This window comes from Watersipora subatra, chromosome 5 (assembly GCF_963576615.1).
Source record: "Watersipora subatra chromosome 5, tzWatSuba1.1, whole genome shotgun sequence".
NCBI lineage: Eukaryota > Metazoa > Bryozoa > Gymnolaemata > Cheilostomatida > Watersiporidae > Watersipora > Watersipora subatra.
Genome location: NC_088712.1, coordinates 31416304 through 31438391, shown reverse-complemented (window position 1 = coordinate 31438391; position 22088 = coordinate 31416304). Strand labels below are relative to the sequence as shown.

Here is a 22088-nt window from a genome sequence, read left to right as displayed (position 1 = left end):
AATTGTATTATCGCAAGTATGAATGGCCTTTACATTCATACTCAAGATAAAGACAGTCTGATATCAGACTGTCAAACAAAGACAGTTCTGATTTCTCATTTTTACATCTGTACCAGTATCAAGAGGTACCATTATTGTCATATTCAGAGTTTTGATGGATAGCTTCTGGTGGAACAGTAACCTTTTTTATACACACACTTCTATCTACTCATGTACTCTATGCACTCATGTACTCTATGCACTCATGTACTCTATGCACTCATGTACTCTATGCACTCATGTACTCTATGCACTCATGTACTCTATGCACTCATGTACTCTATGCACTCATGTACTCTATGCACTCATGTACTCTATGCACTCATGTACTCTATGTACTCATGTACTCTATGTACTCATGTACTCTATGCACTCATGTACTCTATGCACTCATGTACTCTATGCACTCATGTACTCTATGCACTCATGTACTCTATGCACTCATGTACTCTATGCACTCATGTACTCTATGCACTCATGTACTCTATGTACTCATGTACTCTATGTACTCATGTACTCTATGCACTCATGTACTCTATGCACTCATGTACTCTATGCACTCATGTACTCTATGCACTCATGTACTCTATGCACTCATGTACTCTATGCACTCATGTACTCTATGCACTCATGTACTCTATGCACTCATGTACTCTATGTACTCATGTACTCTATGCACTCATGTACTCTATGCACTCATGTACTCTATGCACTCATGTACTCTATGCACTCATGTACTCTATGCACTCATGTACTCTATGCACTCATGTACTCTATGTACTCATGTACTCTATGCACTCATGTACTCTATGTACTCATGTACTCTATGTACTCATGTACTCTATGCACTCATGTACTCTATGCACTCATGTACTCTATGCACTCATGTACTCTATGCACTCATGTACTCTATGCACTCATGTACTCTATGCACTCATGTACTCTATGCACTCATGTACTCTATGCACTCATGTACTCTATGCACTCATGTACTCTATGCACTCATGTACTCTATGCACTCATGTACTCTATGCACTCATGTACTCTATGCACTCATGTACTTTATGCACTCATGTACTCTATGCACTCATGTACTCTATGCACTCATGTACTCTATGCACTCATGTACTCTATGCACTCTTATACACACACTTCTATCTACTCATCCCTATTATTAATTCAACATATTGAGGATTTTTATTTTGTTTTCTCAGTTCGTATTAATTGTATGATTACCGAATCATCTCTGATTGTAATCGTAGCAAAACAGACTTACCATAAAATTTTTAAATAGAGGCTGGCGGTATATTTTTAAAATGGCTTTTCAGAATTTTTAAATGATAAATTCAGCCCTATTACGGGCAAAGTGAATGTCACCTATATTTTGCACTTTTTCCAGTAGAGTGATATTAACCCTTTTGGATGCAATAAATCTGCTAACTTACCTCCAACTTGTCAATGATCTCTTCTCTTAATAAATATACACCGAAAAACTGAAAAATATCTCCACCCGTTGATATCTACTGCTTGCAATTGACCTGTGATGATATTATAGCCTGAGTCCTTCTTCGCGATCTGTTGGTATTTTTAGTTTTGATTTTGTTGTAAACTTGAAGACATATTTTTATTTGATATTTATATATGTAACAGTGTTAACAGTGTAACAGTGTAACAGTGTTGCATAAATGCTCATTGCCCTCATTAATATGTTTCCTACAGTTTGCAGTCAAAACTAGCTTTTATGTGTAATAAAAGTGGAGTTATGAGCATCGATCCATTGTAAGCCATGTTAAGATAGCCGCTCTATTAAATAAAATGCTATAAATCTGCATATTTATAAGTTATACAATAATGCTACAAATATGCTACAATTAATCAAATGCTCCAAATATATATTCATTAACAAGTGACATAATCGAATCATACTTATATTACATGCAGAAACAAAAATTAATGTTTTGAAAACAAAATTATTTCTATCGTTTGCTCAGATAGCTGCGTTCTGATTGTTGCTTTTGGTGGAACGAACATCTTCTAGTTGTCCAATACCCCCCACAGTATCCTCTGGCCTCAATTATTCTTTTGCACTGGTGAATGAGTCCATATTAGCGTTTAAACGATTTTTTAGCAAAGCAAAACTTCCATATGCTGCATTTAGCACTAATGCAACACTGAAAAGTTTTGCTCACAATAAACGTAGCCTTTGGTCCAAAACATGGTAAACGGTTTTTATACGCATGTCCTTCGAAGTATTAGGACCGCACTAAACAAAAAATTACTACTAGCCTGAGACCGGTATTGGTTATTGCTACAATGTTTCTTTCAAAGTTTTCACCCAAAAACAGAATTTTTTGTAAAAAATTTCTGTTTGCTCGACTTACATGTACTTCAACTAACCACTGATGCTGGTGTGCATTTTCAATTTGTCTATTAGTCATAGCTGTGTCTATGAGTCATAGCTGTGTCTATGACTCATAGCTGTGTCTATGACTCATAACTGTGTCTATGAGTCATAACTGTGTCTATAAGTCATAGCTGTGTCTATGAGTCATAGCTGTGTCTATGAGTCAGCTGTGTCTATGAGTCATAGCTGCGTCTATGAGTCATAGTTGCGTCTATGACTCATAGCTGTGTCTATGACTCATAACTGTGTCTATGAGTCATAGCTGTGTCTATGAGTCATAGCTGCGTCTATGAGTCATAACTGCGTCTATGAGTCATAGCTGTGTCTATGACTCATAGCTGTGTCTATGAGTCATTGCGGTGTCTATGAGTCATAGTGGTGTCTATGAGTCATAGCCGTGGCTATGATTCATAGTCGTGTTTATGAAACATAGTCGTGTCTATGAGTCATAGTCGTGTCTATGAGTCATAGCTGTGTCGATGAGTCATAGCCGTGTCGATGAGTCATAGTGGTGTCGATGAGTCATAGCGGTGTCTATGAGTAATAGCTGTCTATGAGTCATAGCTGTGTCTATGAGTCATAGCTGTGTCTATGAGTCATAGCTGCGTCTATGAGTCATAGCTGTGTCTATGAGTCATAGTTGCGTCTATGAGTCATACCTGTGTCTATGAGTCATAGCTGTGTCTATGAGTCATAGATGTGTCTATGAGTCATACCTGTGTCTATGAGTCATAGCTGTGTCTATGAGTCATAGCTGTGTCTATGAGTCATAGCTGTGTCTATGAGTCATAGTTGCGTCTATGACTCATAGCTGTGTCTATGACTCATAGCTGTGTCTATGACTCATAGCTGTGTCTATGAGTCATAGCTGTGTCTATGAGTCATAGCTGTGTCTATGAGTCAGCTGTGTCTATGAGTCATAGCTGTGTCTATGAGTCATAGTTGCGTCTATGACTCACCTATGATAAGTGCATAGGTCCTCATAACTGTGTCTATGAGTCATAGCTGTGTCTATTAGTCATTGCTGTGTCTATGAGTCAGCTGTGTCTATGAGTCATAGCTGTGTCTATGAGTCATAGTTGCGTCTATGACTCATAGCTGTGTCTATGACTCATAACTGTGTCTATGAGTCATAGCTGTGTCTATGAGTCAGCTGTGTCTATGAGTCATAGCTGCGTCTATGAGTCTTAGTTGCGTCTATGACTCATAGCTGTGTCTATGAGTCATTGCGGTGTCTATGCGTCATAGCGGTGTCTATGAGTCATAGCCGTGGCTGTGAGTCATAGTCGTGTCTATGAAACATAGTCGTGTCTATGAGTCATAGTCGTGTCTATGAGTCATAGCTGCGTCGATGAGTCATAGCCGTGTCGATGAGTCATAGCGGTGTCGATGAGTCATAGCGGTGTCGATGAGTCATAGCGGTGTCTATGAGTGATAGCTGTCTATGAGTCCTAGCTGTGTCTATGAGTCATAGCTGTGTCAATGAGTCATAGCCGCGTCTATGAGTCATAGCCGTGGCTATGAGTCATAGTCATGTCTATGAGTCATAGCCGTGTCGATGAGTCATAGCCGTGTCGATGAGTCCTTTCAGCATACTTCTGGCCTGCTTATAATTGAACTTACACGCCTACTTACAATTGAATCTACACCTACTTAGAATCTACTTAGAATTAAACTTATAGGTACTTATAATTAACCTTACTCATACTTCTTAAGTATTTTGCAATTTGTTTTCTGTTTGATTGACGAGTGAAAAGATTTGGTAGACGTACAGCTACTTGGAGTTCTGTCAGCTGGCTCATTTGGCTGCTTAAATGCTGTGCCGCAGACAGCTAAAAGTTGATACAAAGTTCTCCTGCTTTGTTTTTTTATGATTTTAAAATAGCATGAAGCTTTTATATTATTTTGTTCAAAACATGATAAGTGCATAGGTCACCCTTGTATGACTAGCCAAACATTTATTTTAGTGAACACTTTTTATGAAGTTAGTTCATCTGGAGAGGAAATAAAAAAGTGAGTTTGATTAGAACATACTTGAATAACTTGCTAGTAAAAAGTAAAAATTATTTTTACATAAAAATATATTGAAAACGATATTTCTCTTGTTTATACTGAAATGATTAACTCCTGGAACTGCAGATCTTGAAGTGACTACCTTTTTTTACAACGTGATAAAAAAATTTTATGCCTTATTGCCTCTGACCCTTTGATCTTATTCATTCATGCTCCTCCATCTCATCCCCACCATTTTACCTCCTCTGGCCTTTTTATCTTATCTCCTCTGGTCCCTCCATCTTATTATCTCTGGCCCCTCCATCTTATACCCTCTGGCCACTCCATCTTATTTCCTTTAGCCTCTCCATTTTATCTCCTCTGGCAACCTTCATCTTATTCCCTGTGGCCCTTCCATCTTACTCCCTCTGGCCCTTTCATCTTATACCCTCTGGTCTTTTCATCATATCATCTCTGGCCCCTCCATTTTATACTCTCTGGCCCCTCCATCTTATGCCCTCTGGTCCCTCCATCTCATGCCTTCTGGCTTCTCTATCTTATCTCCTCTTGCCCCTCTATCTTATACCCTCTGGCCCCTCTATCTTATACCCTCTGGCCCCTCTATCTTATACCCTTAGGCCCCTCTATCTTATACCCTTTGGCCCCTCTATCTTATACCCTTTGGCCCCTCTATCGTATACCCTTTGGCCCCTCTATCTTATACTCTCTGGCCCCTCCATCTTATACCTTCTGGCCTCTCCATCTTATACCTTCTAGCCTTTCCATTTTATACTCCCTGGTCCCTCCATCTTCTGTTCTATTTTAGCCTTCTTTATCATTCTCTCAACAGTTAAATCCATCTATTCTTCAATGGAGTGCATAACTTTGCTATCAACATTTTCATTGAATTTTCTTCGTTCTGTTTTATTTTACTCTTACATTATTTTGTGTGGGTCCTGTAAGATGTATAAGGTAGTCATTCTTTTCATTCCATGGGGATAGTTCATGTTAAACACATTCTTTTTATGATTTAGTTGCTAGTCAACAATACTCTAACACTTAATAACTCTATCAAGAATTAACTCTATCATGGTCTAACTACATCAACGAATAAATCTATCAATGGATAAATCTGTTAAGATCCAACTTGATAGCTCCGGGTAGTTCAATTATTGTATAATTATTCTTGTTTGACTCTATCAATGACTAGTTTTATTAATGCCCAACTCTCTCAATAAATATCCCTATTAATACTTGACTCTCTCAATAAATATCAATTAATACTTAACTCTCTCAGTAAATATCTATATTAATACTTAACTCTCTCAGTAACTATCTATATTAATACTTAACTCTCTCGGTAAATACCACTATTAATACTTAACACTCTCAGTAAATATCACTATTAATACTTAACTCTCTCAGTAAATACCACTATTAATACTTAACACTCTCAGTAAATATCACTATTAATACTTAACTCTCTCAGTAACTATCTATATTAATACTTAACTCTCTCAGTAAATACCACTATTAATACTTAACACTCTCAGTAAATATCACTATTAATACTTAACTCTCGCAGTAAATATCACTTAATACTTAACTTTCTCAGTAAATATCACTATTAATACTTAACTCTCTCAGTAAATATCACTTAATACTTAACTCTCGCAGTAAATATCACTTAATACTTAACTCTCTCAGTAAATATCACTATTAATACTTAACTCTCTCAGTAAATATCACTATTAATACTTAACTCTCTCAGTAAATATCAGTTAATACTTAACTCTCTCAGTAAATATCACTATTAATGCTTAACTCTCTCAGTAAATATCACTATAATGCTTAACTCTCTCAGTAAATATCACTATTAATTTATAATTCATTTGTTCGACAATTTTTGTGAGGAATGGTAAGTAGGTTTAATGAATAGCTCTGTAATTGCTTAGTTCTAGTTTTAAATAACGAGTCCATTCAGGATATGTAGGTGATGAATAGCGAGTACATTCAGGATATGTAGGTGATGAATAGCGAGTCCATTCAGGATATGTTAGGTGATGAATAGCGAGTCCATTCAGGATATGTAGGTGATGAATAGCAAGTCCATTCAGGATATGTAGGTGATGAATAACGAGTCCATTCAGGATATGTAGGTGATGAATAGCGAGTCCATTCAGGATATGTTAGGTGATTAATAATGAGTCCATTCAGGATATGTTAGGTGATGAATAGCGAGTCCATTCAGGATATGTTAGGTGATGAATAATGAGTCCATTCAGGATATGTAGGTGATGAATAACGAGTCCATTCAGGATATGTAGGTGATGAATAGCGAGTCCATTCAGGATATGTTAGGTGATTAATAATGAGTCCATTCAGGATATGTTAGGTGATGAATAGCGAGTCCATTCAGGATATGTTAGGTGATGAATAATGAGTCCATTCAGGATATGTAGGTGATGAATAACGAGTCCATTCAGGATATGTAGGTGATGAATAGCGAGTCCATTCAGGATATGTTAGGTGATGAATAATGAGTCCTTTCAGGATATGTAGGTGATGAATAACGAGTCCATTGAGGATATGTAGGTGATGAATAGCGAGTACATTCAGGATATGTTAGATGATGAATAGCGAGTCCATTGAGGATATGTAGGTGATGAATAGCGAGTCCATTCAGGATATGTTAGGTGATTAATAATGAGTCCATTCAGGATATGTTAGGTGATGAATAGCGAGTCCATTCAGGATATGTTAGGTGATGAATAATGAGTCCATTCAGGATATGTAGGTGATGAATAACGAGTCCATTCAGGATATGTAGGTGATGAATAGCGAGTCCATTCAGGATATGTTAGGTGATTAATAATGAGTCCATTCAGGATATGTTAGGTGATGAATAGCGAGTCCATTCAGGATATGTTAGGTGATGAATAATGAGTCCATTCAGGATATGTAGGTGATGAATAACGAGTCCATTCAGGATATGTAGGTGATGAATAGCGAGTCCATTCAGGATATGTTAGGTGATGAATAATGAGTCCTTTCAGGATATGTAGGTGATGAATAACGAGTCCATTGAGGATATGTAGGTGATGAATAGCGAGTCCATTCAGGATATGTTAGGTGATTAATTGCGAGTCCATTCAGGATATGTTAGGTGATTAATAGCGAGTCCATTCAGGATATGTAGGTGATGAAAACTGTTTTTAGCTATTATCAATCATTCTATCTCTTTCTAACAGGTACCTAAAGACGATGAAAAAGTCTGATTGGGAGTTGGCCATGGTTACTGGCAAGGTTCTTCAGCAACAGAGACTTAATACAAGAATCCTGCAGCATGCTGAAAGATTACCTGCAATTACTAGCAGCAAGGTACTGCCCAGAGCCAGGCAATATCCACTCGCAATGCCGTTCATATGTGCCTCAATACTTTATACATGTAGCTCTCACTTTGTAGCAACCAATTGAGGCATTTATATTGTTTAAGGTGCATGAATTACCTAATGTTTACATTGTCATCATTGTATCTGTGTCTATATTTTCCTTGAGAGTCAAATAAGGAAAACATAATTTGGGCTGTATAATAATAATCATCATAAACATAAAAACAATCATAAATCTCAATGTGAGTGAACTAAACGGCTCTGGCTCTCAATTTATTAGGAACCAAACTAATTTTTATATTCCAAATTTTAGAAATAAACAAACACCTCAACTCATACGCGAGTGGTTGCCATTTGCAGCTACCATATTTCACAGTAGTGTATGCTTTGCTCGTTATCACAGGCATGTCTGATGGTAGCAAATAGAGTAAGCTAATGAGGGTGTGGCACACATATAGTCATTTGTGTGAGCGTAAGACACTCACAGGCAGTGGGATATGTGAGGATGACAGCTGTATGTTGCCACGCATCGCGTGCATTCAGTGAGAACTAGCGATGAATCTTATAATATAGTGATTTATTTAGCTGATAATAAGTTCTGGTGAATCCCCGCCTTCGAAACCTATTTGATCTTTTTTTCTTCAATGTATTATTATTTTTTTTAGATTACAAACGGTTAATTTTATACCAAATTTGAGATAGCGCTGACCCACATACTTGTAGATGCGACTTTTGAATATAGATTATTTGCAATCTATAGATGGATGTCATTATGTGAAAAGTTCATTGGTCATATTTTATTTAATCTTTTCACATCCTTTTCAAGTTTAACTTACACCTAATAGATCTATAAACTCGATGAGGCAAGGTATGATGATTCCATAGACACTGAGATGATGGCTGTCCCTGAGGAGGTAATAGAGGCATCTATTGGCACAGCAAAGTATAAACCATTACCCGGCATAGGTAACTCAGTTATTAGCTGTATGAATTGCTGTTGGCTCTCCACTCGCTTACTTTAGATTTGAAAATTAGTTTCACTGTTATTTTTTTACAAGTAATATCCATTGACTTTACTTTGTCGATTATCTTTTGCTGTAGAGTAATGCTAAAGAAGCGTATAGTTGGGAGCTTACAGCCATTGTCTAGCTGTTGTTAAACTATTAAATTTGTACATTATGCCTTTGAAATTTATTGTAGACGTTTTGCAGTTTGGGTAAGACTTCCAATTTTGGTTAGAGATCAGCTAGTTGACTCCCAGCTAGTAGTGGAATTGTCTAGATTATCTTTTTATGTTCTTGCATGATCTGCGCTTAGTTCATTAATCCATTTATAGTCTGTTTGTATACTCTATCACTACTGAATAACTGATGTCTGTTTGTATAGTCTATCACTACTGAATCACTGATGTCTGTTTGTATAGTCTATCACTACTGAATAACTGATGTCTGTTTGTATAGTCTATCACTACTGAATCACTGATGTCTGTTTGTATACTCTATCACTACTGAATAACTGATGTATGTTTGTATAGTCTATCGCTACTGAATAACTGATGTCTGTTTGTATAGTCTATCACTACTGAATCACTGATGTCTGTTTGTATAGTCTATCACTACTGAATAACTGGTGTATGTTTGTATGGTTTATCACTACTGAATAACTGATGTCAGTTTGTATAGTCTATCACTACTGAATAACTGATGTCTGTTTGTATAGTCTATCAGTATTGAATAACTGATGTCTGTTTGTATAGTCTATCACTACTGAATAACTGATGTATGTTTGTATAGTCTATCACTACTGAATAACTGGTGTCTTTTTGTATAGTCTATCACTACTGAATAACTGATGTTTGTTTGTATGGTTTATCACTACTGAATAACTGATGTCAGTTTGTATAGTCTATCACTACTGAATAACTGATGTCTGTTTGTATAATCTATCACTATTGAATAACTGAGGTCTGTTTGTATAGTCTATCACTACTGAATAACTGATGTTTGTTTGTATAGTCTATCACTACTGAATCACTGATGTCTGTTTGTATAGTCTATCACTACTGAATCACTGATGTCTGTTTGTATAGTCTATCACTGCTGAATAACTGATGTCTGTTTGTATAGTCTATCACTACTGAATAACTGATGTCTGTTTGTATAGTCTATCACTATTGAATAACTGATATCTGCTTGTATAGTCTATCACTACTGAATCACTGATGTCTGTTTGTATACTCTATCACTACTGAATCACTGATGTCTGTTTGTATACTCTATCACTACTGAATCACTGGTGTATGTTTGTATAGTCTATCACTACTGAATAACTGATGTATGTTTGTATAGTCTATCACTACTGAATCACTGATGTCTGTTTGTATAGTATATCACTACTGAATCACTGAGGTCTGTTTGTATAGTCTATCACTGCTGAATAACTGATGTCTGTTTGTATAGTCTATCACTACTGAATAACTGATGTATGTTTGTATAGTCTATCACTACTGAATAACTGATGTCAGTTTGTATAGTCTATCACTACTGAATAACTGATGTCTGTTTGTATAGTCTATCACTATTGAATAACTGATGTCTGTTTGTATAGTCTATCACTACTGAATAACTGATGTTTGTTTGTATAGTCTATCACTACTGAATCACTGGTGTACGTTTGTATAGTCTATCACTACTGAATAACTGGTGTCTTTTTGTATAGTCTATCACTACTGAATAACTGATGTCTGTTTGTATAGTCTATCACTATTGAATAACTGATGTCTGTTTGTATAGTCTATCACTACTGAATAACTGATGTCTGTTTGTATAGTCTATCACTATTGAATAACTGATGTATGTTTGTATAGTCTATCACTACTGAATAACTGATGTATGTTTGTATAGTCTATCACTACTGAATAACTGGTGTCTTTTTGTATAGTCTATCACTACTGAATAACTGATGTTTGTTTGTATGGTTTATCACTACTGAATAACTGATGTCAGTTTGTATAGTCTATCACTACTGAATCACTGATGTCTGTTTGTATAGTCTATCACTACTGAATCACTGATGTCTGTTTGTATAGTCTATCACTATTGAATAACTGATGTTTGTTTGTATAGTCTATCACTACTGAATCACTGATGTCTGTTTGTATAGTCTATCACTACTGAATCACTGATGTCTGTTTGTATAGTCTATCACTATTGAATAACTGATGTCTGTTTGTATAGTCTATCACTACTGAATCACTGATGTCTGTTTGTATAGTCTATCACTACTGAATAACTGATGTCTGTTTGTATAGTCTATCACTATTGAATAACTGATGTCTGTTTGTATAGTCTATCACTACTGAATCACTGATGTCTGTTTGTATACTCTATCACTACTGAATCACTGATGTCTGTTTGTATACTCTATCACTACTGAATCACTGGTGTATGTTTGTATAGTCTATCACTACTGAATAACTGATGTATGTTTGTATAGTCTATCACTACTGAATCACTGATGTCTGTTTGTATAGTATATCACTACTGAATCACTGAGGTCTGTTTGTATAGTCTATCACTGCTGAATAACTGATGTCTGTTTGTATAGTCTATCACTACTGAATAACTGATGTCTGTTTGTATAGTCTCTCACTACTGAATAGCTGGTGTCTGTTTGTATAGTCTATCACTATTGAATAACTGATGTCTGTTTGTATAGTCTATCACTACTGAATCACTGATGTCTGTTTGTATACTCTATCACTACTGAATCACTGATGTCTGTTTGTATACTCTATCACTACTGAATCACTGGTGTATGTTTGTATAGTCTATCACTACTGAATAACTGATGTATGTTTGTATAGTCTATCACTACTGAATCACTGATGTCTGTTTGTATAGTATATCACTACTGAATCACTGAGGTCTGTTTGTATAGTCTATCACTGCTGAATAACTGATGTCTGTTTGTATAGTCTATCACTACTGAATAACTGATGTCTGTTTGTATAGTCTCTCACTACTGAATAGCTGGTGTCTGTTTGTATAGTCTATCACTACTGAATAACTGATGTATGTTTGTATAGTCTATCACTACTGAATAACTGGTGTCTTTTTGTATAGTCTATCACAACTGAATAACTGATGTTTGTTTGTATGGTTTATCACTACTGAATAACTGATGTCAGTTTGTATAGTCTATCACTACTGAATAACTGATGTCTGTTTGTATAGTCTATCACTATTGAATAACTGATGTCTGTTTGTATAGTCTATCACTACTGAATAACTGATGTTTGTTTGTATAGTCTATCACTACTGAATCACTGGTGTATGTTTGTATAGTCTATCACTACTGAATAACTGATGTATGTTTGTATAGTCTATCACTACTGAATCACTGATGTCTGTTTGTATAGTCTATCACTACTGAATCACTGATGTCTGTTTGTATAGTCTATCACTGCTGAATAACTGATGTCTGTTTGTATAGTCTATCACTACTGAATCACTGATGTCTGTTTGTATAGTCTATCACTATTGAATAACTGATGTCTGTTTGTATAGTCTATCACTACTGAATAACTGATGTATGTTTGTATAGTCTATCACTACTGAATCACCGATGTCTGTTTGTATAGTCTATCACTGCTGAATCACTGATGTCTGTTTGTATAGTCTATCACTGCTGAATAACTGATGTCTGTTTGTATAGTCTATCACTACTGAATCACTGATGTCTGTTTGTATAGTCTATCACTATTGAATAACTGATGTCTATTTGTATAGTCTATCACTACTGAATAACTGATGTATGTTTGTATAGTCTATCACTACTGAATAACTGATGTATGTTTGTATAGTCTATCACTACTGAATCACTGATGTCTGTTTGTATAGTCTATCACTACTGAATCACTGATGTCTGTTTGTATAGTCTATCACTGCTGAATAACTGATGTCTGTTTGTATAGTCTATCACTACTGAATCACTGATGTCTGTTTGTATAGTCTATCACTACTGAATAACTGATGTATGTTTGTATAGTCTATCACTACTGAATAACTGATGTCTGTTTGTATAGTCTATCACTATTGAATCACTGATGTCTGTTTGTATAGTCTATCACTACTGAATCACTGATGTCTGTTTGTATAGTCTATCACTGCTGAATAACTGATGTCTGTTTGTATAGTCTATCACTACTGAATCACTGATGTCTGTTTGTATAGTCTATCACTATTGAATAACTGATGTCTGTTTGTATAGTCTATCACTACTGAATAACTGATGTATGTTTGTATAGTCTATCACTACTGAATCACTGATGTCTGTTTGTATAGTCTATCACTACTGAATCACTGGTGTATGTTTGTATAGTCTATCACTACTGAATAACTGATGTATGTTTGTATAGTCTATCACTACTGAATAACTGATGTATGTTTGTATAGTCTATCACTACTGAATCACTGATGTCTGTTTGTATAGTCTATCACTACTGAATAACTGATGTCTGTTTGTATAGTCTATCACTACTGAATAACTGGTGTCTGTTTGTATAGTCTATCACTGCTGATTAACTGGAGTCTGTTTGTATAGTCTATCACTACTGAATCACTGATGTCTGTTTGTATAGTCTATCACTATTGAATAACTGATGTCTGTTTGTATAGTCTATCACTACTGAATAACTGATGTATGTTTGTATAGTCTATCACTACTGAATAACTGATGTCTGTTTGTATAGTCTATCACTACTGAATAACTGGTGTCTGTTTGTATAGTCTATCACTGCTGATTAACTGGAGTTTGTTTGTATAGTCTATCACTATTGAATAGCTGATGTCTGTTTGTATACTCTATCACTACTGAATAACTGATGTCTGTTTGTATGGTTTATCACTACTGAGTAACTGATGTCAGTTTGTATAGTCTATCACTACTGAATAACTGGTGTATGTTTGTATAGTCTATCACTACTGAATAACTGATGTCAGTTTGTATAGTCTATCACTATTGAATAACTGATGTCTGTTTGTATAGTCTATCACTACTGAATCACTGATGTCTGTTTGAATAGTCTATCACTACTGATTAACTGGAGTCTGTTTGTATAGTCTGTCACTATTGAATAACTGATGTCTGTTTGTATAGTCTATCACTACTGAATCACTGATGTCTGTTTGAATAGTCTATCACTACTGATTAACTGGAGTCTGTTTGTATAGTCTATCACTACTGAATAACTGGTGTATGTTTGTATAGTCTATCACTACTGAATAACTGATGTCAGTTTGTATAGTCTATCACTACTGAATAACTGATGTCTGTTTGTATAGTCTATCACTACTGAATAACTGATGTCTGTTTGTATAGTCTATCACTACTAAATAACTGGTGTCTGTTTGTATAGTCTATCACTACTAAATAACTGGTGTCTGTTTGTATACTCTATCACTATTGAATAGCTGGTGTCTGTTTGTATAGTCTATCACTACTGAATAACTGATGTCTGTTTGTATACTCTATCACTACTGAATAGCTGGTGTCTGTTTGTATAGTCTATCACTACTGAATAACTGATGTCTGTTTGTATAGTCTATCACTACTGAATAACTGGTGTATGTTTGTATAGTCTATCGCTACTAAATAACTGGTGTCTGTTTGTATAACTCTATCACTACTGAATCACTGATGTCTGTTTGTATAGTCTATCACTACTGAATCACTGATGTCTGTTTGTATAGTCTATCACTACTGAATCACTGATGTCTGTTTGTATAGTCTATCACTACTGATTAACTGGAGTCTGTTTGTATAGTCTATCACTATTGAATAGCTGATGTCTGTTTGTATACTCTATCACTACTGAATAACTGGTGTCTGTTTGTATAGTATACCACTACTGAATAACTGATGTATGTTTGTATAGTATATCACTACTGAGTAACTGGTGTCTGTTTGTATAGTCTGTCACTATTGAATAGCTGATGTCTGTTTGTATACTCTATCACTACTGAATAACTGGTGTCTGTTTGTATAGTCTATCACTATTGAATAGCTGATGTCTGTTTGTATACTCTATCACTACTGAATAACTGGTGTATGTTTGTATAGTCTATCGCTACTAAATAACTGGTGTCTGTTTGTATAGTCTGTCACTATTGAATAGCTGATGTCTGTTTGTATACTCTATTACTACTGAATAACTGGTGTCTGTTTGTATAGTCTATCACTACTGAATAACTAATGTATGTTTGTATACGCTATCACTACTGAATAACTGATGTTTGTTTGTATAGTCTATCACTACTGAATAATTGGTGTATGTTTGTATAGTCTATCACTACTGAATAACTGGTGTCTTTTTGTATAGTCTATCACTACTGAATAGCTGGTGTCTGTTTGTATAGTCTATCACTACTGAATAACTGATGTCTGTTTGTATAGTCTATCACTACTGATTAACTGATGTTTGTTTGTATAGTCTATCACTACTGAATAACTGGTGTATGTTTGTATAGTCTATCACTACTGAATAACTGATGTATGTTTGTATAGTCTATCACTACTGAATCACTGATGTCTGTTTGTATAGTATATCACTACTGAATCACTGAGGTCTGTTTGTATAGTCTATCACTGCTGAATAACTGATGTCTGTTTGTATAGTCTATCACTACTGAATAACTGATGTCTGTTTGTATAGTCTATCACTACTGAATAGCTGGTGTCTGTTTGTATAGTCTATCACTATTGAATAACTGATGTCTGTTTGTATAGTCTATCACTACTGAATAACTGATGTATGTTTGTATAGTCTATCACTACTGAATAACTGGTGTCTTTTTGTATAGTCTATCACAACTGAATAACTGATGTTTGTTTGTATGGTTTATCACTACTGAATAACTGATGTCAGTTTGTATAGTCTATCACTACTGAATAACTGATGTCTGTTTGTATAGTCTATCACTATTGAATAACTGATGTCTGTTTGTATAGTCTATCACTACTGAATAACTGATGTATGTTTGTATAGTCTATCACTACTGAATAACTGATGTATGTTCGTATAGTCTATCACTACTGAATCACTGATGTCTGTTTGTATAGTCTATCACTACTGAATCACTGATGTCTGTTTGTATAGTCTATCACTGCTGAATAACTGATGTCTGTTTGTATAGTCTATCACTACTGAATCACTGATGTCTGTTTGTATAGTCTATCACTACTGAATAACTGATGTATGTTTGTATAGTCTATCACTACTGAATAACTGATGTCTGTTTGTATAGTCTATCACTATTGAATCACTGATGTCTGTTTGTATAGTCTATCACTACTGAATCACTGATGTCTGTTTGTATAGTCTATCACTGCTGAATAACTGATGTCTGTTTGTATAGTCTATCACTACTGAATCACTGATGTCTGTTTGTATAGTCTATCACTATTGAATAACTGATGTCTGTTTGTATAGTCTATCACTACTGAATAACTGATGTATGTTTGTATAGTCTATCACTACTGAATCACTGATGTCTGTTTGTATAGTCTATCACTACTGAATCACTGGTGTATGTTTGTATAGTCTATCACTACTGAATAACTGATGTATGTTTGTATAGTCTATCACTACTGAATAACTGATGTATGTTTGTATAGTCTATCACTACTGAATCACTGATGTCTGTTTGTATAGTCTATCACTACTGAATAACTGATGTCTGTTTGTATAGTCTATCACTACTGAATAACTGGTGTCTGTTTGTATAGTCTATACTTGCTGATTAACTGGAGTCTGTTTGTATAGTCTATCACTACTGAATCACTGATGTCTGTTTGTATAGTCTATCACTATTGAATAACTGATGTCTGTTTGTATAGTCTATCACTACTGAATTACTGATGTATGTTTGTATAGTCTATCACTACTGAATAACTGATGTCTGTTTGTATAGTCTATCACTACTGAATAACTGGTGTCTGTTTGTATAGTCTATCACTGCTGATTAACTGGAGTTTGTTTGTATAGTCTATCACTATTGAATAGCTGATGTCTGTTTGTATACTCTATCACTACTGAATAACTGATGTCTGTTTGTATGGTTTATCACTACTGAATAACTGATGTCAGTTTGTATAGTCTATCACTACTGAATAACTGGTGTATGTTTGTATAGTCTATCACTACTGAATAACTGATGTCAGTTTGTATAGTTTATCACTACTGAATAGCTGGTGTCTGTTTGTATACTCTATCACTACTGACTAACTGGTGTCTGTTTGTATAGTCTATCACTGCTGATTAACTGGAGTCTGTTTGTATAGTCTATCACTATTGAATAGCTGATGTCTGTTTGTATACTCTATCACTACTGAATAACTGATGTCTGTTTGTATGGTTTATCACTACTGAGTAACTGATGTCAGTTTGTTTAGTCTATCACTACTGAATAACTGGTGTATGTTTGTATAGTCTATCACTACTGAATAACTGGTGTCTTTTTGTATAGTCTATCACTACTGAATAGCTGGTGTCTGTTTGTATACTCTATCACTACTGAATAACTGGTGTCTGTTTGTATAGTCTATCACTACTGAATCACTGATGTCTGTTTGTATAGTCTATCACTACTGATTAACTGGAGTCTGTTTGTATAGTCTGTCACTATTGAATAGCTGATGTCTGTTTGTATACTCTATCACTACTGAATAACTGGTGTCTGTTTGTATAGTATATCACTGCTGAACAACTGATGTCTGTTTGTATAGTCTATCACTACTGAATAACTGGTGTATGTTTGTATAGTCTATCACTACTGAATAACTGGTGTCTTTTTGTATAGTCTATCACTACTGAATAGCTCGTGTATGTTTGTATACTCTATCTCTACTGAATAACTGGTGTCTGTTTGTATAGTCTATCACTTCTGAATAACTGATGTCTGTTTGTATAGTCTATCACTACTGAATCACTGATGTCTGTTTGTATAGTCTATCACTATTGAATAGCTGATGTCTGTTTGTATACTCTATCACTACTGAATAACTGATGTCTGTTTGTATGGTTTATCACTACTGAGTAACTGATGTCAGTTTGTTTAGTCTATCACTACTGAATAACTGGTGTATGTTTGTATAGTCTATCACTACTGAATAACTGGTGTCTTTTTGTATAGTCTATCACTACTGAATAGCTGGTGTCTGTTTGTATACTCTATCACTACTGAATAACTGGTGTCTGTTTGTATAGTCTATCACTACTGAATCACTGATGTCTGTTTGTATAGTCTATCACTACTGATTAACTGGAGTCTGTTTGTATAGTCTGTCACTATTGAATAGCTGATGTCTCTTTGTATACTCTATCACTACTGAATAACTGGTGTCTGTTTATATAGTATATCACTGCTGAACAACTGATGTCTGTTTGTATAGTCTAACACTACTGAATCACTGATGTCTGTTTGTATAGTCTATCACTACTGAATCACTGATGTCTGTTTGTATAGTCTATCACTGCTGAATAACTGATGTCTGTTTGTATAGTCTATCACTACTGAATCACTGATGTCTGTTTGTATAGTCTATCACTACTGAGTAACTGATGTCTGTTTGTATAGTCTATCACTACAGAATAACTGGTGTCTGTTTGTATAGTCTTTCACTACTGAATAACTGGTGTCTGTTTGTATAGTCTATCACTACTGATTAACTGGAGTCTGTTTGTATAGTCTATCACTATTGAATAGCTGATGTCTGTTTGTATAGTCTATCACTACTGAATAGCTCGTGTCTGTTTGTATAGTCTATCACTACTGAATAACTGGTGTCTTTTTGTATAGTCTATCACTACTGAATAACTGATGTTTGTTTGTATGGTTTATCACTACTGAATAACTGATGTCTGTTTGTATACTCTATCACTTCTGAATAACTGATGTATGTTTGTATAGTCTATCACTACTGAATCACTGATGTCTGTTTGTATAGTCTATCACTACTGAATCACTGATGTCTGTTTGTATACTCTATCACTACTGAATAGCTGGTGTCTGTTTGTATAGTCTATCACTACTAAATAACTGGTGTCTGTTTGTATACTCTATCACTACTGAATAGCTGGTGTCTGTTTGTATAGTCTATCACTACTGAATAACTGATGTCTGTTTGTATACTCTATCACTACTGAATAGCTGGTGTCTGTTTGTATACTCTATCACTACTGAATAACTGGTGTATGTTTGTATAGTCTATCACTATTGAATAACTGGTGTATGTTTGTATACTCTATCACTACTGAATAACTGGTGTATGTTTGTATAGTCTATCACTACTAAATAACTGGTGTCTGTTTGTATACTCTATCACTTCTGAATAACTGATGTCTGTTTGTATAGTTTATCACTACTGATTAACTGGTGTATGTTTGTATAGTCTATCACTACTGAATAACGGGTGTCTTTTTGTATAGTCTATCACTACTGAATAACTGGTGTCTGTTTGTATAGTCTATCACTACTGAATAACTGATGTCTGTTTGTATACTCTATCACTACTGAATAACTGGTGTATGTTTGTATAGTCTATCAATACTGAATAACGGGTGTCTTTTTGTATAGTTTATCACTACTGATTAACTGGAGTCTGTTTGTATAGTCTATCACTACTGAATAACTGGTGTCTGTTTGTATACTCTATCACTACTGAATAACTGGTGTATGTTTGTATAGTCTATCACTACTGAATAACTGGTGTCTGTTTGTATGCTCTATCACTACTGAATAACTGGTGTATGTTTGTATAGTCTATCACTATTGAATAAATGGTGTATGTTTGTATACTCTATCACTACTGAATAACTGGTGTATGTTTGTATAGTCTATCACTATTGAATAACTGTTGTATGTTTGTATACTCTATCACTACTGAATAACTGGTGTATGTTTGTATAGTCTATCACTACTAAATAACTGGTGTCTGTTTGTATAGTCTATCACTTCTGAATAACTGATGTCTGTTTGTATAGTCTATCACTACTGAATAACTGATGTTTGTTTGTATAGTCTATCACTACTGAATAACTGGTGTATGTTTGTATAGTCTATCACTACTGAATAACTGGTGTATATTTGTATAGTCTATCACTACTGAATAACTGATGTTTGTTTGTATAGTCTATCACTACTGAATAACTGGTGTATGTTTGTATAGTCTATCACTACTGAATAACTGGTGTATGTTTGTATAGTCTATCACTACTGAATTACGGGTGTCTTTTTGTATAGTCTATCACTACTGAATAACTGATGTATGTTTGTATAGTCTATCACTACTGAATAACTGGTGTCTTTTTGTATAGTCTATCACTATTGAATCACTGGTGTCTGTTTGTATAGTCTATCACTACTGAATAGCTGGTGTCTGTTTGTATAGTCTATCACTACTGAATAACTGATGTCTGTTTGTATAGTCTATCACTACTGAATAACTGATGTTTGTTTGTATAGTCTATCACTACTGAATAACTGGTGTATGTTTGTATAGTCTATCACTACTGAATAACGGGTGTCTTTTTGTATAGTCTATCACTACTGAATAACTGGTGTCTTTTTGTATAGTCTATCGCTATTGAATCACTGGTGTCTGTTTGTATAGTCTATCACTACTGAATAGCTGGTGTCTGTTTGTATAGTCTATCACTACTGAATAACTGATGTCTGTTTGTATAGTCTATCACTACTGAATAACTGATGTCTGTTTGTATAGTCTATCACTACTAAATAACTGGTCTCTGTTTGTATAGTCTATCACTACTAAATAACTGGTGTCTGTTTGTATACTCTATCACTATTGAATAGCTGGTGTCTGTTTGTATAGTCTATCACTACTGAATAACTGATGTCTGTTTGTATACTCTATCACTACTGAATAGCTGGTGTCTGTTTGTATAGTCTATCACTACTGAATAACTGATGTCTGTTTGTATAGTCTATCACTACTGAATAACTGGTGTATGTTTGTATAGTCTATCGCTACTAAATAACTGGTGTCTGTTTGTATAACTCTATCACTACTGAATCACTGATGTCTGTTTGTATAGTCTATCACTACTGAATCACTGATGTCTGTTTGTATAGTCTATCACTACTGAATCACTGATGTCTGTTTGTATAGTCTATCACTACTGATTAACTGGAGTCTGTTTGTATAGTCTATCACTATTGAATAGCTGATGTCTGTTTGTATACTCTATCACTACTGAATAACTGGTGTCTCTTTGTATAGTATACCACTACTGAATAACTGATGTATGTTTGTATAGTATATCACTACTGAGTAACTGGTGTCTGTTTGTATAGTCTATCACTTCTGAATAACTGGTGTCTGTTTGTATAGTCTATCACTACTGAATAGCTGGTGTCTGTTTGTATAGTCTATCACTACTGAATAACTGATGTATGTTTGTATAGTCTATCACTACTGAATAACGGGTGTCTCTTTGTATAGTCTATCACTACTGAATAGCTGATGTATGTTTGTATAGTCTATCACTACTGAATAACTGGTTTCTGTTGTATAGTCCGTCACTACTGAGTAACTGGTGTCTGTTTGTATACTCTATCACTATTGAATAGCTGATGTCTGTTTGTATAGTCTATCACTTCTGAATAACTGGTGTCTGTTTGTATACTCTATCACTACTGAGTAACTGGTGTCTGTTTGTATAGTATATGAATGCTGAACAACTGATGTCCGTCTGTATAGTCTATCACTACTGAATAACTGGTGTCTGTTTGTATAGTTTATCACTACTGAATAACTGGTGTCTGTTTGTATAGTCTATCACTACTGAATAACTTGTGTATGTTTGTATAGTCTATCACTACTGAATAACTGGTGTATGTTTGTATAGTCTATCACTACTGAATAACTGGTGTATGTTTGTATAGTCTATCACTACTGAATAACTGGTGTATGTTTGTATAGTCTATCACTACTGAATCCCTGGTGTTTGTTTGTATAGTCTATCACTACTGAATAACTGGTGTCTTTTTGTATAGTCTATCACTACTGAATAGCTGGTGTATGTTTGTATAGTCTATCACTACTGAATAACTGGTGTCTGTTTGTATAGTCCATCACTGCTGAATAACTGGTGTCTGTTTGTATAGTCTATCACTACTGAATAACTGATGTCTGTTTGTATAGTCTATCACTACTGAATAACTGATGTATGTTTGTAT

At 34.9% G+C, this 22088-nt stretch overlaps 1 protein-coding gene across 1 annotated transcript in view; it reads left to right on the top strand.

Moving 5' to 3' along the window:
• Positions 1-22088, top strand: part of LOC137396368 (uncharacterized) — an 82603-nt gene that overhangs the window by 19361 nt on the left and 41154 nt on the right. The window contains exons 7-8 of the mRNA XM_068082613.1: positions 7687-7816; positions 8673-8793. Coding sequence (XP_067938714.1) covers positions 7687-7816; positions 8673-8793 — 251 coding nt within the window. The remainder of the gene's footprint in view (positions 1-7686; positions 7817-8672; positions 8794-22088) is intronic.